The 23,923-nt window shown below is 46.5% G+C and overlaps 1 protein-coding gene across 1 annotated transcript in view; it reads right to left on the bottom strand.

The window, feature by feature from the left end:
- The window catches only part of kif4 (kinesin family member 4), a 79,176-nt gene that overhangs the window by 42,713 nt on the left and 12,540 nt on the right, over positions 1–23,923 (bottom strand). The window contains exons 2-14 of the mRNA XM_085992447.1: positions 23,790–23,913; positions 23,499–23,613; positions 22,757–22,947; positions 18,632–18,721; positions 18,012–18,178; positions 17,592–17,686; positions 15,599–15,718; positions 6,226–6,401; positions 5,515–5,576; positions 3,942–4,074; positions 3,402–3,460; positions 2,004–2,109; positions 384–452 (exon numbers count right to left, since the gene is read on the bottom strand). Coding sequence (XP_085848573.1) covers positions 384–452; positions 2,004–2,109; positions 3,402–3,460; positions 3,942–4,074; positions 5,515–5,576; positions 6,226–6,401; positions 15,599–15,718; positions 17,592–17,686; positions 18,012–18,178; positions 18,632–18,721; positions 22,757–22,947; positions 23,499–23,613; positions 23,790–23,912 — 1,506 coding nt within the window. The 5' untranslated portion in view covers position 23,913. The remainder of the gene's footprint in view (positions 1–383; positions 453–2,003; positions 2,110–3,401; positions 3,461–3,941; positions 4,075–5,514; positions 5,577–6,225; positions 6,402–15,598; positions 15,719–17,591; positions 17,687–18,011; positions 18,179–18,631; positions 18,722–22,756; positions 22,948–23,498; positions 23,614–23,789; positions 23,914–23,923) is intronic.

Here is a 23,923-nt window from a genome sequence, read left to right as displayed (position 1 = left end):
TAATCCAAAGTTAGCAGCTTCACCAGGTTGACAATGCATGGCTTGATTGAAGCGGTGTCAAAAACCTGGGGAACTCGATACAGAATTCCGTCTCTACTTGCAAGGTGCCTAAGCATGTAGTTTACAACTAGCACACCAAATCAAATTGTTGCAAACTGCTCAGTTCAACAACTAATGTTTATTTTCTTCATGGTAGGTTCAGAAGAAAAATTTGGTTACAATTGAAAGCAATTACATACTTGCACTTGGTATGTTTATGGTGGAATTCAATGTGAACCTTCAAAACACTTCTCAAAAAAACCACAGCAGGGGAGAAAAATATTGGGATTTAAATAGATTAAAACATTTTTGGTGTATAATAGACAGAAAATAGGGTCACTTACATCTACATTTTCTTCCACTTGTTCTAGATCAATTGCCTCCATCTCAGGTGGCATTTCTGTGCACTCATTCTATATAGGGGAAGGAAGAATTTAAAAAAGTGTTTAGGCTCAGGCTAGAGATGACAAGATTCCATGCCTTAGATTTTAGCCCAACCTTCATTTTAATGGATCCTGAACAGATGTCATTTTCTTTGATGGACACAGTCAACTTCCAAAGTCTCGTTCATCCGAAAGACACTTTCCTCCCAGATCCCATTTTCTCCTTTCCCAAAAAGGCACAAAGTATTTTGCCCAAGTGAATTTTTGTATACACTAAACAATACAGTAGTCTGCCGGAGATGCAAGGGCAAATCACAACCAAACCTAATGCTGTCCAGAGGCAACATGAACACCCCCATTCCAACAGAGGTCACTGCATAGCAATCAGGAGCAGGAACCCAGATGGATTTTTCCTCTAAGCAAGGGGCAGAGGCCATTTGTAACATGCTGTATATCTTTATCTGTAAATTGTTTTACTATTTTGTAGCAGTATTTTCCCACCTTTTGAGTTAATAGAACATGGTGGACATGCCATGTATTCTCTAGTAAGCAATTCAGATTATAATACTGAGAAAAATCATCAAGTGGCAAAATATGCCCCATTAGAAACTCTGACTGGAAATCCCATCACTGACCCTTCTCACATTTGGATGATCTAGCTAACACTTAAAATAAAAGTACTTTACTCACTTTCTATTTTTCTTGTTACATTCTCAACTGCAGATTTCCCAACTGCAGATTTCCCAATTCAAGGTGAATTTTTGACCTGAACTATGCTAACACATATGCAGCAGAGAGGAGGTCTTGCTTCACAAGATATTCTGTCTGCTTATGAAACAGTCAAACTGTAATTGCAAGAAAAGGTGTTGCAAAAAAGCCTACACTAAGACATGGGTCAAATCTGATTTCTCTGGTCCAAGTGTCTCAGTATCCTGAATGGGCCCCTTTATCTACTAGATCATTGTGGGGGGGGGGGGTGGAAAGGGAAAGACCAATGCAAAGCCAGGTTTTAAAAAAAAGATAATGAGTAGATATGCACAATTCCAGTCCTTTTGGCATGGCCACATTCAAAAATGGTGACAAGAATGCTCCTGCTCTTTTTTGTTTTGAAACCAGTAGTCACATTGCTGATTTTAGGACCGCAACATTAGCAACCTACTGCCAATTAAAGCAATGAAAGTGAAAAACCAGTACACAATCAAAAGCAACAAATACAATTGCAGACACTGTGCATTAATGGTGGGTGTTGACGCACTTGCTAAATTGTAGCTGGACCAAACAAGCCAGTGACACACACAACCAAAGAATGAACACAGTTTAAAAACAAGACTGAAAAGCCAGTCATCCATTAGGTGTTCTCCTCACCAGTGTAGTTAAGACTGTGTGAAGGCAGTACTTTAAAGAAGTTTAGATATTTTGGGACTACTTTAAGAAACTTTCACAGTTCCAAGTTCCATCCAACAGATCAAGACATTACCCGTTCAAACAGTCAAATAAAAAGACTCCTTCAATCAATTATGCGTTGCATATTTCAACACTACAGCTGTATTCACTCCACACAAAATGACACTGAACTCTCACCTCCATATTAGTAATGATCTGCTGCAGACTACGTAGAATGTTGATTTGCTCACTCATTTCTTCATTTGCTGAGATTTCCATTAGTTTGTCTAAGTCCAGCTTGCACCTATTAAGGTCAATAACCAAGATGGGTAAAAGAAAGTGTGCTCAATAAAACTACCCCATCCAGTAAATGCAGAGTAGCATCCTGCAGCACATCACTCCCAAGTACCCAATTCAAAGCTGAGATTGAGTGTTACAGTTTCCTGCTACACACTGCTGTCATACCAAAATGGAAAGTATTTCATATCCAAATGTCACTCACTCATTTTGATGAGCACAAGGTTCACAAAATAAATTGTGGGAGTGGTTTCAAAATTCAGACCAGTAGGGGAATGAAGGTCTCCCTATCTTTGATGCAAGACTGGGTGAGCTAGTCAATTGGAATAGTCTCCATTTCTCAGATATATTGTGTGGCTCTCTGATTTGATTTATTTTGAAGTTGATTTGACTTTCAGTCCATCATGTATTTTTCTGTCCCGGACAACTTCTAGCTATATGTTTCTCCTGTGATGTTTTGTTCCCATCTTGGTTTCTACGCTATATTTGTACATGTCCAATTCCAACACCTGTCTTGAGCAGGAGCTCTTAAATGGTCAAAATCTTCATATGATTTGAAACAGCCAGTAAGGAAGGCTAAACAGAAAACATTGGGAGGGCTGAAAAAAGGAATGGGGCAAGTAGAAGTGATGCACGAAGCAGGGCACCATAAGGGACAATTGCTGAACAAGGTTGTTATAACAGTGAATAACAGTTTGGGGGGGGGGGGGGAAGGTTAGGGTGAGTGTATGGACCACTTTAAGGGTCAACAAGGAGACATGAAACAGGTATCAAGGGATTAGAGAGCCATAAGTGGTAGCAGGGCTGTCAAAAGGAGGGGAGGCCATTATAACCAAATAGGAGATTGTGGCAGTGGTTGGGGGTGCAAGGAAAGAGAAGGGAGAGGATTTTCTGAACTAGAACAAGTGGGAAGTGGGGGGAATTGATGACATTTGTTATTAGGGCTCTGGAGCCATGAAAGAGTGCAAGAAGGAGGGAGCAGGCAGTGCACACAGGCACAACAACGGGGGGGGGGGGGGGGGGGGGGGGGGGTTAGAAAACAGCAGGCTGGACAAAATGACAGCTGGAGCAGAGTGACTTGTGGTACACAACACTGCTATCTAGTAGAGGGGGTCTGCAACTAAATCCCAACAGGTAACTTAACATATGGATTATTATAAATGTTTACATAGGCAGTCTTCATTCTTAATGAAGATCTCAAAATGTTACCATAATCTTGACCATGAAGTGCACTCGTATGCAAGATTTTAAACATATAAAACTCTACAGCACTAAACAGAAAATGTGGTAGATACATACGCAGCATGCTGCGAGAGTCCACTCAGCTTACACATTAGCTTCTCATTCATCTGTTCAGTCTGAACAAAAATGAAAATGTAATTAGCAATGCTCAATTATTAGCCACAAATATGAGCATATGAAATTAGAGACTCAATATCCATAAGTTACACTGGGACTTACAGCATTTCTAGTGTAATTCCTGTAGATCCTTAAAATTAAACACAAGGTTTCCCACCCCCAATAAAAATCTACATGAACACTTAGCAAACAGGCAAATCAGTGCCCCAATTCACAGGCCATTTTTTTGGCAGGGGGTGGGAAGAGAAAGAGGGGGACAAAGAGATTACAACTTGCAATAGCAAACAACAATCCTTCAGTAGTAGCAGGCAAGAACTGATGCAAACAGTCCCCTTCCTTCAGAGAGAAAAAAATATTTTAGGGACAAGATGAGAGGGAAGTTGAAAAATACACTGGGAATAAAATCTGAATACTTCACACATCACTGTACTCGGTGGGAAGAGAGACACAAATGGAAACAGTCAAAATGAGAAGTCTTACCGCTATGACCCTTTCACACATCTGCGTTGTCTGGCTAACTGCTACACGAAGCTCTTTACTCAGATTTTCTATTTCTTTTTGTTGCACTTTTGCCATCTCCATTTCAGATAGTCGATTCTCTGATTTATCCACCCTGTTTAAAAAAAGTGTTTTTACCTTAATAGTATGTCAGTGCACACAAACAACTGGCACACTGCAAATCAGACAAGAGGTGTTCAACTCTGCCACTACCAGCTCCCATAACACTTTCAAAAAACCATTAAGTGACACTTGAGCACTCCATTCCAAAGACAACAGGTGTACCAGTGAAATTGGCAGGCAGCAGAAAGGAAAATATACATAATTGCAAGAATTGCTCTTCCATTATGAAAAGATCAAAAGCCCCAATTTGCTTACCGAGTCAAAGCCTCCAAATGTCCCTCTTAAGGCAACACCAAACTCCAGTAAAATTTTAATAATTGTTCAATGTGGCAACACCAAATATGCTGGATGGCAACTAATATCTGCACCACATCATGCAAGTAGGATTGGTATATTAGGGCCTCGCAATTTCAGATAGCCCCTACACACCTCTCAAATTGAACTAAAGAAAAAGATTTACTCTGTAGAACTAGTTACAAAGGATTACTCCTACAGGTGTAACTTTCAAACATGTTTTTGCGCAGTAGTGACTGCTTCATAGCATTGCCCTATTTAGCTATGGGCTTGACAAGTAATTATAAGCCAGCCATGTACATGAGGCAGGTAAATAAATATCCCCAAATTTCTCCATTCACCTTGTAAACCATGATTTTTCTGCCAGAGTACTTCAATTTTTCATAGAAATCTTGGAGACATTGAAAATTCTTTGATCAATAACAATTATTCATCCCAATTACACTGGTCACCTTCTGCAGAGTTCTTCCCATTTTAAACAAATGCATTACACCTTCCAACTTAGACCAGGGAGATTTAAAGAGTGAATTAGTAGAGTCTTCCTAGCTTGTGCTTGCACTCATTACTTTGTGCTGGACTCCTCCAAATTAATACATCCGTATATATTTAAAAAATGGGATTACAAGTCATATCAAAAAAGGAAAAAAGCACCAAGTCCGTTTCTGGAAAGAGAAGTACAACTGGTTTGTACTGATTTCTTCATTAATATTCACTCACGATGAAATATATTTTCAATTGTGTTTTTATTCTAAAATTCAATTCTCACATTTTGAATTTGGTAGCCTATTTGGATTTCAGAAAACAAATACATATTTTGCAAATAAAAGCATGACAGAAGTCCAATGCAACTCTACCCAGCACGCTGCTGGATATTTCTAGCCTTGAGCAGCTTAGGTCTTTAATTTGGATTTAATGAGAACCTTAATATGCCTCCCAAATTGTGTTAAGTATCAGAGGTCTCAGACAAACTGAGAAATAGAGGGCGATATATTCTTGGAGAACAATTTATATACACGTTAGATAGATGAGCTATAGGAGGAAACTCATTTAAAAAAAGTGACAGTAAAACAAATGACTGCTCTATTTAAAAATAGCGCATTTGCTATTAATCAGACACTGGTGATTAGACTAGACTTACCTACTGCTCACGTGAACAGTTCCCCCATGTGCTTGCAGCAACAGCATCTGAAGTTCCTGCACCTGAACCAAACAAACATACAGTAAGAAGCATTACATCCACAACACCTACTTTTTAGAATAAAGCAGAACACAATTCAACATGGATGATCCTCATCATTTATCTTTCTTCAAGTAAATAAAATTGTAAGCATCATCCATTAGAATGCAAGATTTTTAAAGAAAATCAAAAAGGTGCATCTTTGCCTATTGGAAGCCAAGGATCAAAGAAAAGTTAGTTTTCTGGTTGGATTGGTTCTCTTATCCATGGGATGAGGGCCAATACAAGGATAAAGTTACATTATGGAAAACCCTAAACAGTACAGAACAACAACAGCAAATAGCTTCTGAAACAAAATGCTTAAACCTGCCATTAAAATCCAATACCTGTAGGCCAATTTTACACTCCAATTCTGCCTGTCCTAAGATAATCATTGTAATGACCCATAGCCTTCTACATGCAAGTTTGTGTATTAAAATGATTTTGACACACTCCAGTTCATCATAGGCCAATTTTCAACTGTACTACAATGCCAACATGCAAGCCATCAAGGAACTTTTAAAAAAATTCAGAAGCAAATGTACGCAGTGCTAAGCAAGGAAAATAAACTATACTATCTATTTGGGGTGGATCTCCCAATAGCAGTGTGCGCTAGTGGATTTAACCTTCTACCTGTTGTTTAAGGTGTTGCAGTTCAGCAACCTGGGGATCGAAGTTAACCACAGGCTTGTTCTTTATCTTCCTCGCTCTGTCAGCATAGCGCAGAGTATTGAGAGTCTCTTCAAGATTAGAATCAGCAGGACTGACACAAGCTATCATCAATGTGTGGCTATTTCCACCAAGCGAGTCTGAAAGGAGAAAAGCCTTTAATAAGACAGAAGCCAGTAGGAAGTGTGATTACTTCAGTTGAAAACATAAAAGTTTACAAAGCCAGAACAAAGGAAGGTCGGAATTACTTGTGTTCTATAGTGAAACAGCACCCACTTTTGGAGCTAGTTCATCAAAAATAAAACCTACCTTGAGGGTACATAATTCGCCATGTTCTTTAACCCAAATCAATACAGCATCTAAATGAGCCACTCTGGGCTGGGGATGGTGATGCGTTATCAATTACTCAAAAGACTGAGGTTAAGCGAGTAACTAACAGGCTTTTATTAACAAGAGAATGAAGGTGTGCCTCGAGTGGTCGACCAGTCCAGAATACAGAGGGACTGTGGAGCAGTCACCTTTATACCTGGGCTTGTGGGAGGAGTCAGCCGAGGCATGTAGACATGTACACAGTGGAATACAAACATCCATACAGGCAGGTATAACAGTGGTTTACCACATTCACCCCTTGTTTAAAAATGAGTCCGGCGGGGTGAAGTGTATTAAAAGTTTGTGTATTGGAGTCTCTCCGGAGGTCTTGTCTGCCGCTGTGATCGACGTGGCGACGGCAGGGGTAGAGAAGCTTCCGGCGTCGAGTCCCGCGTAGGCTGGGGCACTGGTGTGTAGTCCTCGTGGGTGTCGAGCGGGTCGCGGGGCCCAGGCGTGCCGTCTGCTGGGGTTGGCTATTGGATCGTGGGGTGGGGGGGGGGGGGGGGCGGTGGGAGTGGGTAACTGGGGCCCCCGAGGGTGAGAGGTCTCGTATGGAGACTGTGTCCTCCCGCCCGTCCGGGTACGCAATGTAAGCGTACTGGGGGTTGGCGTGGAGGAGGTCGACCCTCTCGACCAGGGGGTCCGTTTTATGGGTCCTCACGTGTCTTCTCAGTAGGACCGGCCCTGGGGACGTCAGCCATGGCGGTAACGATGTCCCCGATGTGGACTTCCTTGGGAAGACAAACATTTTCTCATGAGGGGTGGAGTTAGTGGCAGTGCAGAGCATGGACCGAATAGAGTGGAGCACATCCTGCCAGCGGGAGGTCGGAAGGCCCCTAGACTTTAAGGCTAGCAGGGCGGCCTTCCAAACTGTCGCATTCTCTCTTTCCACCTGTCCGTTCCCCCGGGGGTTGTAACTGGTGGTCCTGCTTGTGGCAATACCCCTAGCGAGCAGGTACGGGCGGAGTTCGTCGCTCATAAACGATGAGCCCCGGTCGCTATGGATATAGCTGGGGAAACCGAACAGGGTGAAGAGGTCGTTCAGACATTTAATGACTGTGGCACTGGTCATGTCCGGGCAGGGGATGGCGAACGGGAAACGGGAGTACTCATCAATAATGTTGAGGAAGTACACATTACGGTCGGAGGAGGGGAGAGGCCCTTTAAAATCAACACTCAGGCGCTCGAAGGGGCGAGTGGCTTTTATCAGGTGAGCCCTGTCTGGTCTATAAAAGTGCGGTTTGCACTCAGCGCAGACTTGGCAGTTCCTGGTCATGGTCCTGACCTCCTCAATGGAGTAAGGCAGGTTGCGGGCCTTGATGAAGTGGAAGAACCTGGTGACCCCCGGGTGGCAGAGGTCATTGTGGAGGGCCCGCAGTCTATCGATCTGCGCGCTGGCACAGGTGCCACGCGATAGAGCATCCGGGGGTTCATTGAGCTTCCCGGGCCGGTACAAGATCTCGTAATTGTAGGTGGGAAGTTCGATTCTCCACCTCAAGATCTTGTCGTTTTTGATTTTGCCCCTCTGCTTGTTGTTAAACATAAAAGCAACTGAACGCTGGTCAGTGAGCAGGGTAAATCGTTTTCTGGCCAGGTAGTGCCTCCAATGATGCACAGCCTCCACAATAGCCTGGGCCTCCTTCTCAACAGCGGCGTGTCTGGTCTCCGGGCCCTGGAGGGTTTGTGAAAAGAAGGCCACGGGTCTCCCCGCCTGATTAAGGGTAGCGGCCAGGGCAAAGTCGGACGCGTCGCTTTCCACCTGGAAGGGGATGGATTCGTCCACTGCGTGCATGGTGGCTTTGGCAATGTCTTCCTTGATACGGTGGAAGGCTAAGCGGGCCTCTGCCGTCAAGGGAAAAGAGGTGGACTTGATCAGCGGACGGGCCTTGTCCGCATAGTAGGGGACCCACTGGGCGTAATAGGAGAAAAACCCTAGACACCTCTTCAGGGCCTGGGGCAGTGAGAGTTCCATAAGGGGACGCATCCGGTCGGGGTCGGGACCGACGACTCCGTGTTCCACAACACAGCCAAGGATGGCGAGGCGGGTTGTGCGGAATATGCACTTCTCCTCGTTATACGTCAGGTTCAGGAGTTGGACGGTGCAGAGGAATTTTTCGAGGTTTGCGTCATGGTCCTGCAAGTCATGGCCGCAGATGGTCACATTGTCCAGATATGGGAAAGTGGCCTGCAACGCATTTTGATCGACCATCCGGTCCATCTCCCTTTGGAAGACGGAGACCCCGTTGGTGACGCCAAAGGGAACCCTAAGGAAGTGATAGAGGCGGCCGTTTGCCTCAAAGGCAGTATACTGGCGGTCCTCAGGGCGGATAGGGAGCTGGTGGTACGCTGATTTCAGGTCAATGGTCGCGAAGACGCGGTACTGCGCGATCTGGTTGACCATATCAGCTATGCGGGGGAGTGGGTAGGCATCCAGCAGGGTGTAGCGATTTATTGTCTGGCTGTAGTCAATGACCAGGCGCTGCTTCTCGCCGGTTTTAACGACCGCAACCTGGGCTCGCCAGGGGTTGGTGCTGCCCTCAATAATCCCCTCCTTCAGGAGCCGCTCCACTTCGGTTTTAATGAAAACCCTGTCCCCGGCATTGTATCGCCTGCTCTTTGCGGCGATGGGCTTACAGTCGGGGGTGAGGTTAGCAAACAGTGGGGCAGGGGGGGGGGGGTGTGTGTGACTGAGTGTGGAGAGGTTGCACCTGGTGTGCGGCGGGCAATTTGGAAGCTGCTGGCTGCGGACTGTGAGTGGGGGGAGGGGTCCACCGTACGCCATCGTAACACTTAAGGTGGCACTGAAAATCTAACCCCAGTAGAACGGCAGCGCAGAGGTGGGGCAGGACCAGAAGTTTAAAATTATCGTACACAGTCCCGTCTACTAAGAGTGTCACCACGCAGTAGCCGCCAATGTCCGTCGACTGGGACTCGGAGGCCATAGAAATCCGCTGGTGCGCAGGCAGGACTGGGAGAGAGCAACGCCGCACCGTGTCGGGGTGGATGAAGCTCTCCTTGCTCCCAGAGTCAAAAAGGCAGATTGTTTCGTGACCATTTACCTTAATGTCCATTGTGGACCGGGCCAGTTGGTGCGGTCTCGCTTGGTCCAGCGTAACGGAGGCCAGCGTAGGGGTCAGTGTGTCGTTGCGGGTATCAGATGAGGCGGTGTTGGGGGCCAAGATGGCGGCTGGCGTCCAAGATGGCGGCGTCCATGATCCCCATGTGGCTGGAGGCGTCCAAAATGGCTGCTGTTCCGGTGGTTCGCACATGGCTGGGGAGGCCCAAGATGGCGGCCCGCACGCGGCGCTGCTGGGGTTCGGGGTGGCTTTGGCCCTGCAGACGCTGGCGTAGTGTCCCTTCTTCCCGCAGCCCGAGCAGATCGCATTTTTCGCCGGGCAGCACGCTCTGGGGTGTTTGACCTGGCCACAGAAGTAGCATTTCTGGCCTTGGGACACTGCTGCGGTAGTTGGGCCGTTGCTGGGATGTGGCACAGCGCTATGAGACGGTCCTACCGTGTCCCAGGCTGTCGTTCCCCGCGGCGTCCACGGTGCAGAGGAGTAGGCATCCATGCCCCGGTAGGCTGCGTCCAATGATAGTGCGAGTTCAGAGGCCTTGTTGAGGTCGAGGTCACTCTGCTCCAACAGTCGCTGTCGGGTGTAATTGGACCTGTGGCCCGCCACAAAAGCGTCCCGGATAAGTTCCTCTGTGTACACAGCGGCCTTTACATCCTTACAACCACAGGCCCAGCCAAGCACAGACAGTGCCTGAAGGTATTCCTCGGTCGATTCCCCAGGTTGTTGTTTACGACTCCCCAGGAGGAGCCTGGCGTACACCTCGTTCACTGGGCGCATGTACTGGTCCTTGAGGAGCTTGAGAGCAGCCGTGTACGAGGTCGCGTCCTGGATGACCGAGTACGCTCGGTGGTTCACTTTGGAGATCAGGACATCCAGTTTGTCCTCATCCGATTTGACCGTTGCAGCGGAGGCGATCAGGAATTTTTCAAAGCACTTAAGCCAGTGAGCAAACTTGGTGGATGCGTCCGCCTCCCGATGGTCTAAGTCCAGGCATGCTGGTGTGAGGATCTTCTCCATTATAAAAAAATCTTGTTAATAAAATTGATGCGCTATCAATTACTCAAAAGACTGAGGTTAAGCGAGTAACTAACAGGCTTTTATTAACAAGAGAATGAAGGTGTGCCTCGAGTGGTCGACCAGTCCAGAATACAGAGGGACTGTGGAGCAGTCACCTTTATACCTGGGCTTGTGGGAGGAGTCAGCCGAGGCATGTAGACATGTACACAGTGGAATACAAACATCCATACAGGCAGGTATAACAGTGGTTTACCACATTCACCCCTTGTTTAAAAATGAGTCCGGCGGGGTGAAGTGTATTAAAAGTTTGTGTATTGGAGTCTCTCCGGAGGTCTTGTCTGCCGCTGTGATCGACGTGGCGACGGCAGGGGTAGAGAAGCTTCCGGCGTCGAGTCCCGCGTAGGCTGGGGCACTGGTGTGTAGTCCTCGTGGGTGTCGAGCGGGTCGCGGGGCCCAGGCGTGCCGTCTGCTGGGGTTGGCTATTGGATCGTGGGGTGGGGGGGGGGGCGGTGGGAGTGGGTAACTGGGGCCCCCGAGGGTGAGAGGTCTCGTATGGAGACTGTGTCCTCCCGCCCGTCCGGGTACGCAATGTAAGCGTACTGGGGGTTGGCGTGGAGGAGGTCGACCCTCTCGACCAGGGGGTCCGTTTTATGGGTCCTCACGTGTCTTCTCAGTAGGACCGGCCCTGGGGACGTCAGCCATGGCGGTAACGATGTCCCCGATGTGGACTTCCTTGGGAAGACAAACATTTTCTCATGAGGGGTGGAGTTAGTGGCAGTGCAGAGCATGGACCGAATAGAGTGGAGCACATCCTGCCAGCGGGAGGTCGGAAGGCCCCTAGACTTTAAGGCTAGCAGGGCGGCCTTCCAAACTGTCGCATTCTCTCTTTCCACCTGTCCGTTCCCCCGGGGGTTGTAACTGGTGGTCCTGCTTGTGGCAATACCCCTAGCGAGCAGGTACGGGCGGAGTTCGTCGCTCATAAACGATGAGCCCCGGTCGCTATGGATATAGCTGGGGAAACCGAACAGGGTGAAGAGGTCGTTCAGACATTTAATGACTGTGGCACTGGTCATGTCCGGGCAGGGGATGGCGAACGGGAAACGGGAGTACTCATCAATAATGTTGAGGAAGTACACATTACGGTCGGAGGAGGGGAGAGGCCCTTTAAAATCAACACTCAGGCGCTCGAAGGGGCGAGTGGCTTTTATCAGGTGAGCCCTGTCTGGTCTATAAAAGTGCGGTTTGCACTCAGCGCAGACTTGGCAGTTCCTGGTCATGGTCCTGACCTCCTCAATGGAGTAAGGCAGGTTGCGGGCCTTGATGAAGTGGAAGAACCTGGTGACCCCCGGGTGGCAGAGGTCATTGTGGAGGGCCCGCAGTCTATCGATCTGCGCGCTGGCACAGGTGCCACGCGATAGAGCATCCGGGGGTTCATTGAGCTTCCCGGGCCGGTACAAGATCTCGTAATTGTAGGTGGGAAGTTCGATTCTCCACCTCAAGATCTTGTCGTTTTTGATTTTGCCCCTCTGCTTGTTGTTAAACATAAAAGCAACTGAACGCTGGTCAGTGAGCAGGGTAAATCGTTTTCTGGCCAGGTAGTGCCTCCAATGATGCACAGCCTCCACAATAGCCTGGGCCTCCTTCTCAACAGCGGCGTGTCTGGTCTCCGGGCCCTGGAGGGTTTGTGAAAAGAAGGCCACGGGTCTCCCCGCCTGATTAAGGGTAGCGGCCAGGGCAAAGTCGGACGCGTCGCTTTCCACCTGGAAGGGGATGGATTCGTCCACTGCGTGCATGGTGGCTTTGGCAATGTCTTCCTTGATACGGTGGAAGGCTAAGCGGGCCTCTGCCGTCAAGGGAAAAGAGGTGGACTTGATCAGCGGACGGGCCTTGTCCGCATAGTAGGGGACCCACTGGGCGTAATAGGAGAAAAACCCTAGACACCTCTTCAGGGCCTGGGGCAGTGAGAGTTCCATAAGGGGACGCATCCGGTCGGGGTCGGGACCGACGACTCCGTGTTCCACAACACAGCCAAGGATGGCGAGGCGGGTTGTGCGGAATATGCACTTCTCCTCGTTATACGTCAGGTTCAGGAGTTGGACGGTGCAGAGGAATTTTTCGAGGTTTGCGTCATGGTCCTGCAAGTCATGGCCGCAGATGGTCACATTGTCCAGATATGGGAAAGTGGCCTGCAACGCATTTTGATCGACCATCCGGTCCATCTCCCTTTGGAAGACGGAGACCCCGTTGGTGACGCCAAAGGGAACCCTAAGGAAGTGATAGAGGCGGCCGTTTGCCTCAAAGGCAGTATACTGGCGGTCCTCAGGGCGGATAGGGAGCTGGTGGTACGCTGATTTCAGGTCAATGGTCGCGAAGACGCGGTACTGCGCGATCTGGTTGACCATATCAGCTATGCGGGGGAGTGGGTAGGCATCCAGCAGGGTGTAGCGATTTATTGTCTGGCTGTAGTCAATGACCAGGCGCTGCTTCTCGCCGGTTTTAACGACCGCAACCTGGGCTCGCCAGGGGTTGGTGCTGCCCTCAATAATCCCCTCCTTCAGGAGCCGCTCCACTTCGGTTTTAATGAAAACCCTGTCCCCGGCATTGTATCGCCTGCTCTTTGCGGCGATGGGCTTACAGTCGGGGGTGAGGTTAGCAAACAGTGGGGCAGGGGGGGGGGGGTGTGTGTGACTGAGTGTGGAGAGGTTGCACCTGGTGTGCGGCGGGCAATTTGGAAGCTGCTGGCTGCGGACTGTGAGTGGGGGGAGGGGTCCACCGTACGCCATCGTAACACTTAAGGTGGCACTGAAAATCTAACCCCAGTAGAACGGCAGCGCAGAGGTGGGGCAGGACCAGAAGTTTAAAATTATCGTACACAGTCCCGTCTACTAAGAGTGTCACCATGCAGTAGCCGCCAATGTCCGTCGACTGGGACTCGGAGGCCATAGAAATCCGCTGGTGCGCAGGCAGGACTGGGAGAGAGCAACGCCGCACCGTGTCGGGGTGGATGAAGCTCTCCTTGCTCCCAGAGTCAAAAAGGCAGATTGTTTCGTGACCATTTACCTTAATGTCCATTGTGGACCGGGCCAGTTGGTGCGGTCTCGCTTGGTCCAGCGTAACGGAGGCCAGCGTAGGGGTCAGTGTGTCGTTGCGGGTATCAGATGAGGCGGTGTTGGGGGCCAAGATGGCGGCTGGCGTCCAAGATGGCGGCGTCCATGATCCCCATGTGGCTGGAGGCGTCCAAAATGGCTGCTGTTCCGGTGGTTCGCACATGGCTGGGGAGGCCCAAGATGGCGGCCCGCACGCGGCGCTGCTGGGGTTCGGGGTGGCTTTGGCCCTGCAGACGCTGGCGTAGTGTCCCTTCTTCCCGCAGCCCGAGCAGATCGCATTTTTCGCCGGGCAGCACGCTCTGGGGTGTTTGACCTGGCCACAGAAGTAGCATTTCTGGCCTTGGGACACTGCTGCGGTAGTTGGGCCGTTGCTGGGATGTGGCACAGCGCTATGAGACGGTCCTACCGTGTCCCAGGCTGTCGTTCCCCGCGGCGTCCACGGTGCAGAGGAGTAGGCATCCATGCCCCGGTAGGCTGCGTCCAATGATAGTGCGAGTTCAGAGGCCTTGTTGAGGTCGAGGTCACTCTGCTCCAACAGTCGCTGTCGGGTGTAATTGGACCTGTGGCCCGCCACAAAAGCGTCCCGGATAAGTTCCTCTGTGTACACAGCGGCCTTTACATCCTTACAACCACAGGCCCAGCCAAGCACAGACAGTGCCTGAAGGTATTCCTCGGTCGATTCCCCAGGTTGTTGTTTACGACTCCCCAGGAGGAGCCTGGCGTACACCTCGTTCACTGGGCGCATGTACTGGTCCTTGAGGAGCTTGAGAGCAGCCGTGTACGAGGTCGCGTCCTGGATGACCGAGTACGCTCGGTGGTTCACTTTGGAGATCAGGACATCCAGTTTGTCCTCATCCGATTTGACCGTTGCAGCGGAGGCGATCAGGAATTTTTCAAAGCACTTAAGCCAGTGAGCAAACTTGGTGGATGCGTCCGCCTCCCGATGGTCTAAGTCCAGGCATGCTGGTGTGAGGATCTTCTCCATTATAAAAAAATCTTGTTAATAAAATTGATGCGCTATCAATTACTCAAAAGACTGAGGTTAAGCGAGTAACTAACAGGCTTTTATTAACAAGAGAATGAAGGTGTGCCTCGAGTGGTCGACCAGTCCAGAATACAGAGGGACTGTGGAGCAGTCACCTTTATACCTGGACTTGTGGGGGGAGTCAGCCGAGGCATGTAGACATGTACACAGTGGAATACAAACATCCATACAGGCAGGTATAACAGTGGTTTACCACAGATGGTAGGTTCAATTTTAGTGGTAGTCCACGGTTTGCAACATAAAGGAGCCTTCCAATGACTTGGCTGGTTAAGACAGTGAAGGTCATATTGACCAGGAAGGTCCCAAGTTTCATCACCAACCCATGCTCAGCCAGGGCGGGAGTAGGGTTAGCAGTTTGGGGAAAGGGGTAAGAGAATCCATGGTATCTGCTGACCCATGATGTAGATGTGCGTGTGGACAGGATGTTCAGAATCTGCCAACATGCACAAAGAATGACCACTTGGGTAAGGTACCAGAGGACCACTGGCACTGGTGAACTGCGCCTAGAAAAATACATCTTTGGAGAAGGAGAGAAAGACACACACATCGACCGCACCCTTTGGTAACAAGAAGCACAAAACCACACTTTCCAGTCACAAATAAGCAGCAAGGCAAACCAACTTCTAGCCTGTTTCCTCCCTCTTCAAAAAGCCAAAAAATGCAAATAAACTGACTGGGAACACTGACAAACAAACCTTATACAAACACAGAACTAAATACCTCACCTTGTAGCAATCGCGTCAGTTTTGAGTCCCGATATGGTACAAAGCCCTTGCGGTTATTCTCATCTCCGAGCGCACTGATAACATTGCCCAAGGACAGCAATCCACGGTTGATGTTGATCCCTGCAACAGACTCACCATTAGACTACAAACACACTCTAGAAGACATAGCACAGAAGCCTGATGTACAAGCAGGTATGAGTGCTGAAACCTCTTAGTGGTTGTACTGGGTTCCTGGACTGCCAGTCACTTAGCTCACTGGCATGATCAAGTACTAATTGGACCAATTCTTCAGTAATCTACAAAGCTGGAATGGTTGAAATCAGTCAGCTCAACCCACTAAGGCATATTCCTAGAGTCAATAGGCCTTAACTTGTGAGTTAACGATAGCAGTTCAAACCAAATGGTGCATAAGCAGCAGCAGTTTGGCAAGTGTCACAGTTCAATAACTGCACTTAGACAACAAGCACAGTTACTAGGATTTCTGCAAAGCACAAGTGTCCATGTAAAACATTAGACATACGAGAGAGAAAAATTCTACATAACAATCAGAACACCAACAATGCATGATGGCACAAAGAGTTTGGAATAAATGCAGTCATAGTTGAAGGTAATCACAAAGAAAGAAGACAAAAAAATTAAGTGAATAATATGGAAATAGAGCAAGTAGATAAAATTGTTATTTGGGTATTCTAGTAGCAAATGACTGAAGTTGAACTGAGCATAGCAATTAAAAAACATGGAGTTTCTATGCAGCTGTAACAAATCAAGCTGGGTGATAAGTAGAATGCTTAAACTTGGGATTCAACAACATTGTACAGATGTGAAAAATGGACCTTGAACAATTTATTATGCTACAGACATATGGGGTGCGGGGCAGATATTTGAACACCCTCCGGACAGGCGGGACAGTGTCGGGGTGGAGGGGGGTTAAATTGTTAAAAATGGGAAACCCGACCCAAACCGCCGTGAAAGTACCTACTTCTGGTTCAACAGTGGCAGGTTGGAGTTGGCCGAGTAACCTACTCCAGGAGGTGGGTCAGTAATTATAAATATTTGTCTGAGGTGTAGTGATTCAGATTGTCAGCGATTTGGAATTAACACCTCCGGCACGGGTTTCCTGGGTCGCAGAAATCCAGTATCTAGAAAAAAAAAGGTAGGCGGGAGCTGCCAGATCCAGCAGGTAAGTGGATCCAGCACTGCTTGTGGCTAGGAAGAGCAGAAGTGTTCTCTTCCACCACTCCCGGCCCTTCAAGCAAACCTGCCACGATTTGCCTCCCTCCGCCCCTGTGGAGTGATCTCTTTCCATCTCACCGCAATCTCTTTGGCAGGGGTTGGGGGGAAATTGGCAAGAAATATAGTTACACGCCAAACAGTTCAATCATAAGCTCCTCGGCAACAAATTTAACTGTGGCAGCACAAAGGACTAGTCTCAATGCCTCAAGTGGCAAGTTACTAATCTTAATTGGGCAGTCAAGGGAGGGAGAAAGAGTAGATTACTTCTCCCCTTTTCCCTCATGATCCCCTGTCCCAAGCACTTCAAATTGGTTATACAGCTGCTGCTGCAAAGAAGTTTCAACAAGTAGCTTATAAAACAATAAAAAGCAGTCAGAAACCCTTTTTTCTGTTGAATAAATCACATTAGCAGCATACTTCAGTGCTCACTTATTCTAAAAAGATTTGTGTTAGCTTCCTAGTGTCTGGTAGCACTCAGTCAACTCAACTCTCAGGCCCTCCTCCCCTAGTTGTGCTAGCAGAGTTCCTCCAGATGCTTTTCCATCATTTACAACTTGCCAACTGCAATGAAGAAACCAAATCTAGAGGTCTCTGTTCAGATTAAAAGATCCAATGTTTACAAATAATCAAGGATAATTTTACTGAACATATTTTTTGAATCCGGGGAGTTTTTTTTTTTTTTAAATTCAAGATACTCCCGAGACTTTCCGGTCCTTTTAAAAGTATTCCAAGGTTAATTCCTTGCAGAGAATAAAATTACCTTCCTTCAGGCGGTCACCTTCTGCTTTAGTTTTCTTTTGGCGCTCTGATCCTGCTAGGTCCACCAGGTGCAATTTGGAACGAAAGTAATTGTTTCTGTGAAGAGAAAATTGGGGGGGGGGGGGGGGTTACGCTGAAATGGTCCTCATTCATGAAGGGAGAAAAATCCATCAGCACATCTGTTCTTCCGGTTTAATATGCACCCAGAATGTCACCGCAACTTCCAGAGGCACAATACCCACAGTCAACACATTTTTTTTTTTTTTTTTTTTAAACTGAAGATTGACAGTGAAACCAGGGTGGAAATATCACGCAAGTGTTTTTTTTGTTGTTTTTTTTAAATAAAAACAGAACACAATGCATTAAAGCGTGAAAAAGATACACACCGAGAAGATCTAGCACAGGCACATAAGCTACTTACTTGTCACTTTTCTTTCTCTGCTCAATGGTGACTGTGAAGATGGCATGTGATCGGGATGACTGGGAGTTCATAGCTGTTGCAGCAACTGTCCTCGTAGAATTCCCTTGTTCCAGGCAAGCCACCATATCCATCTCCATAATTACTTTCTTTTCAATTAGACCTACAATCTAAGATTGACAGATCAGGATTTGCAATGAGGAATTTAAAAAGGCATACTATTATAGAATCAGGTAGGCACAGCATGGCAGAAACACTAATCTGCCCCACCAGAAAGGATTAGGATACACATTTGCACCCATAATTCCCCCAAATGCAGGTTACCTGATCTCTAGTGTGCTTCTATGGGAAGTCACCAAGAAATCAGGTGCCTCCTCACAGTAAAACAGAATGGCAGCTCTTGGCCATCTCATACTGCAGTCCTCAGATCAGCATGAGTCATAACAGTCAAATCAGAAAGGCAGAACCAAGGAAATGTCATCTCAAAACACACCTTAAATTGTAAAAGAAATATTATATAACTTTTTTTTTACAAAAAAAAGTACACCCTGACAATGAATGCTGTTGCAAAGGGGTAACTGCATTCTAGCAATTGTAGGTTAGGTAGGAACACTGCTACATACCTTTATTCCTTCTTTGGGATCTTCTCGAATGTGGATCTGGGATTTCTCCCGAGATGGATACAATAGATCCAGAATCTCCTCATTGTAGATCTGCAAGAATGACAAAAGGTGTAACTGGAACACAACAGAACGGTTTCCACAAACCAGAGCTCAAGGCTCCTGAAAATTACCATTTTAACCAAAATCCCTCCAAGAATTAATTCCAATACTAAACTACACAAGCTCCCAAGAAACAGCTTGTAACCAATGCAGTGTCAATTAAAAAACAAATGGCAATTCTCCAGTGTTTTGAGATCATTTCCCTAGAGATATTTTGTTTTCTCTTCACCCCCCCACCCCCAAAAAAACTGACTTCTACTGATGCCAGGTACCTGCTGCCACATTGACCAAGTGGTTATTATTCATTTATGAACCCTGCCGTTACAACTTATTTAAGCATGGGTGACTTCACAGCAGAATCTAATCCTGGCCTCCCTCAACATACCAGCATGGGTCACTGGATAGCAATCAGGAGCAGGCTGATTTCCTCCTTACAGCAAGAGTGCTCAGGCAAATAGTATATCTACCTGCTGCCCTGAAAGATCGACTAACTTAGAACAGCCCAGGAATCAAAAATGAGACCTTCCTGGTATGCATGCTTTGACCAACAGCCATCAGAGACTGATTTTTTTTACTTGCTAAAAATAAAACCAATTAGAACTTTCATTAAATTAAAGCACAACAGTTCCTAAATGTTTATTGGTACCACTAGGTTTCTCAGATACTTTCCCTTCTTTCCTCCCTCTGCCTCTATACTGAGTGACTTCACCCTCAGGTGATTTAAATCTCCATCTGGACTCCTCATCCTCTCTGAATTCACCACTAGTTTTCCATAAACCTTCTCCATTATAAATCGCTCAATTAATAGCCACCCTAGTTCTCACCACACCATGATCTTGATCACTGACCACTTCTACATATCCCTCACCATCCACATGCCCCTTACTCCCTCCAACCCATTTCCTTCCGAGGCCACCTAGAACAAACCACCCCCCCCGCCAACAATTTTTTAAAAATAAATAAAACTGCTTTTTTTCCCCATCTTGGGGAGCAAAGATAACCTCATGCTACTTTCTTCCCACCACCCATCAACCCTTTACTTATATCCATGCCCCCACCACCTTTACCTCCAAGTGCAAGCAGCACATGGACTTCTTGGTCAAGAAGAGACCATCCATTAAGCTGCTTTTGCAGCTCCCTCCCCTACAAAGCCATGCCACAATGAACAAAAATGTACACAGAGCAAAACTGTGTGGGACACTCTACCCACGTCTAACCAAAGAAACTGTCTTTAATTTTTACTGTTTCCTCCCTTCTAACCAGTTTTCTACCCTTCCTTAATTCTAAACCTTTACTCTTATCCTGTGTGTCACCCTGTCAAATACTTTTTGAAACTTCATATACACACCACATCCACTGCATTCTCCCCCCCACCACCCCACCCCCCTCCTAACTCCTCAAAAAAGATTAGGTTATGCTTGACAAACCTTCCTTTCTGGAACCTGTATCGGCTTCTAATTTTCTCTTCATCTAGATAGTTAGCATTTTCCTTTAAAGATGCCAAACGTTTTCCTACTACAGACATTAAACTAACTGGTCTGTAATTACTCAGGTTAGATGTTTTGCCTTTTGAAAATGAGCTTTACATTGGCCACTTTCCAGAACCCTGAAATTTAATTTCTAGAACCATTGCTATCGCGTCCCCCATTTCATTCAGGATCATTGGATGTATTCCATCAGGTTCCAGTACTTTGTCCTCCTTCAGCTTAACTAACTTCACTAATACTGTCCCATTATTTCTCATTTTGCTTTTAATTAACTCTGGGGTTTACGTCCTCAATATCCTTCTCGTCAACACCAATGTGAAGTACTTGTTGAGTATCTCCACTTCCTGCTTATCCTCCATAAACTCACTATCCTCTCCAGAGGTCCCACATAATATTTAACAATTGTCTATGTACTGCTACTTGTAGAATACTTCACTGCTGATATTTTTTGAAATACTCTCTTCATACTTCTCCTTTGCTTTCCTTATCCTTCTCTTAACCTCATGGGTGTCAGCTTCCACATATACACCGATGACACCCAGCTCAACATCTTCACCATCGCTCAACTTCTCCGTTGTCTCTATGCTGTCAAAGTGCTTGTCTGAATTCCAGCCTTGGATGACCTGCAATTTCCTTAAACTAATCAAGACCAAAGCCACCTTCAGCCCCTCCATAAAGTCTGTACCCTCCTCATCTATTCCACCCCCCGCCCCCCCCCCCCCCCAGCCACCACTTTAGCTGAACCAGACTGTTTGCATCCTCAACATCCTATTCAACCCGTCAAGTTTCTGACCCTATATCCTCTCCATCACAGACTCTGTAACCTGACCCATCTCCATTCCTACCTCAGCCCAACTTCCATGGAAACTCACGTCAACACCTCCAGCCTTCTACCCGCCATAAACTTCAGCTCATCCAAAACTATGTTGTCCTTATTCTGTCCTGCATCAATTCATGCTTGATCATCTTATCCATGCTCGTGTAACCACCGCACCACCCACCCCCAGCCTTGTGTTTATATCCATTTGTGGCTTCCCCCCCCAATCTTTAACCTCCTCAAAATCTACAACACCCATGAACTCTGCGTCCCTGATTCCAGCCTTTTGTGCATCCCTCCCACCAGTGGCAGCCATGCCTTAATCCATCTAAGCCCCCATTATATGAAATTCTCTTCCTACAACCCCTCATCTCAAGTCTCTCCTTAAAAAAAACACTTTGACCAAGTGCTTGGTCACACTTACTAATCTTTCCTTCTTTGACTCTGCACCTCTAAAGCACTTTGGGATGTTTTTCTGTGTTAAATGCACCATATAAATGCAAGTTGTTGTTGTACCAAGTCTACAGCACAGTCGACAAGCATACTACAGGAAACTGAGATATCCGGCACAGACAGGACCGAGCTGTTGCCGTCCCATCAAAACTGCCGGACAAACCAGCGCTAATGTTGAAACATACGGAGCTCCGTATCTGGCAACAAACCCTGTGCTTCTAAACAGTCGGCCATACCTTGCAAGCGTCTCTGTAGCTTAGCAACAGCTTCAGCGAGACCTTGCAGAGCCTGACTGGTGAAATAAAAGCAACGAGAAGAAAAAAACCTAACGAAACAGCTCCTGATTTTTGCTGGTGGGTCAAGCATGCCGGATAGTTAACCTCCGGATAAACCAAAGTTTCTTGTACTTTTAACCCCCTTGGCTCAATTAATACTATAAAAGGTTTCCTAAAGATGATCCTCCTTCAGCAGCATGATCCTTAGCCCCTCTTAAGGTTGTGAAAATGTGTCAAATGCACCTGTACACTATTTAAAGGAGAAGTGTTTTAATTTAGGAATCAGACACTGCACACAAAATTCTTCAGTTAAAAACTGGTTTTGTCAAGACTAGGGTTCCAACTACTTTACGACAGAACTTTAAAACTTATCCTGTCCAACAATGTTCCCTCAATGACTTAACAGGAAATATAGTACATTTGTCTCCTGCCTCCAGACTGTGCGACATGCCATACAAGTTTTAGCCACATATTGAGTAGGGTCAAGATTTTTTAGGAACTTTGATCTTGAGTTTTTGTTCGATCATAGCTCTATATCTTCAGACAGCCACATTAGCAAATATACTTTTACAGGAACAAAATCATTCCCAGACCTATGTTTTCCCCTAATAAGTTGCTTCAGTCCACAGAAAACAGCTAGGTAGTAAAACACTGAGGGTCACCAGACAGGTTTCAAATGTTCCGCTTCTTGTCAATAAGAAAAAAAGACACAAAATTGAGTACAGGAATCCCGCCCCAACCGCAGTTTTGCCATATGCGGATTTCAAGTATACACGGTTTCTCCTTTGCGGCATCTTTTGCCAACCGCGGCAGTGAATTTTGCATATACGCGGTTTTTAATTTAGGATCAAGGTAAATAACATGATTTTATTGCTTTTATATTCTGTGTTATTTGAACATTTATACTGTATTTGCCAACCACGGGGGTTTTCAGGGACATATCCCCTGCAGTTGGGGAGGGATTACTGTATTCCCAATAGTATTCTGATCTCACCTCTAGATAGGACACCTTTAACGTGAAATCACTATCTGAATTTTCTTCGATTATCCTAAAGAGCATATTTATTACTCTTGGAATGACTCCAACACTTGGATCACCCTCCTGTCCGGATGTGTACGTGCCTCCCATAGAATAGGTCTTTCCAGAGCCAGTCTGTCCATATGCTAGTACTGTAGCATTGTACCCTGGAATAGTATAAGAGACAGAACAGGAAGTCAGTGATATCATACATTAAAAAGGTACACAGCAAGTAATGATCAAAAGTGAGTTTTAAGACTTGCTGTGTTGCAGAGGAAGGATGCGGGTCCATATGCATCTCTCACTGGGGTGGGTGGGTGGGGGGGAAGAAAGAGGAAATGGCACTTGACTGAAAAGTGGTATCCAGAGAGATCTGAGAGCAGGCTACTTATTTTGAGAGAAAAAAAAATTGAGCATTGAGGAAATGTAAGTTACATGTTCAAAATGAGCATGGGGGGAGGGGAAGGATGGGAAACCAAAATTATGAAAAGAACTCAAGTAGATCTGCCACTGTTTTTTGCTGAAATATTCATTACTTGCCAATCAACTAATATATTTGTTACTGTTTCAGAACAATGCTTTTTTGTATGGGGCAAATTATCAGATGTCCGACAGGTCAACAACAGCTATTCACAAAACCAATGATAATCAGTCAAGATGCAATGCCCAACTGACCACCCCCAAGCTATTCCTGAAACATGCAGTGGGAGATAATTACCTTTGAATATCCCCTGAATGAGGGGATCAACTGCAATATTGAATACTTCTTCTTGCTCTGCACAAGGATCGAAGACATAATCATATGAAAAACACTTATCAATTCCCAAAAGTACCTGAGGAAGAAAAAAAATTGGTACAACATAGTAAATCAAAGAGCAAACAGGGGGATAGGAATACATTCAGGTTCTCCCTTACCCTACAAATCTACTTAAATATTCCTTAGGCATCTATATTGAAAACATTACAATGCAAGTGAGATATTAAGCCATCAACCTATTTAAATTCTTACCTGTGGCTCTCCTGGGGTAAATGTCAAGCATGTCTGACATCCTTCATCAATCTCTTTTTGTACAAGCGGACGGCAGCGGAGGGCCACTCGCACTGGAATAACCTTTTCTTCTTCCCTTACCATCCTGTCAACAG

The sequence above is a fragment of the Somniosus microcephalus genome, chromosome 1 (assembly GCF_052327205.1).
Source record: "Somniosus microcephalus isolate GS21.2 chromosome 1, FLI_Smic_1.0, whole genome shotgun sequence".
NCBI classification, from domain to species: domain Eukaryota; kingdom Metazoa; phylum Chordata; class Chondrichthyes; order Squaliformes; family Somniosidae; genus Somniosus; species Somniosus microcephalus.
The sequence above is the reverse complement of the archived record's forward strand: the minus strand, read 5'-3'. Positions and strand labels throughout refer to the sequence as shown.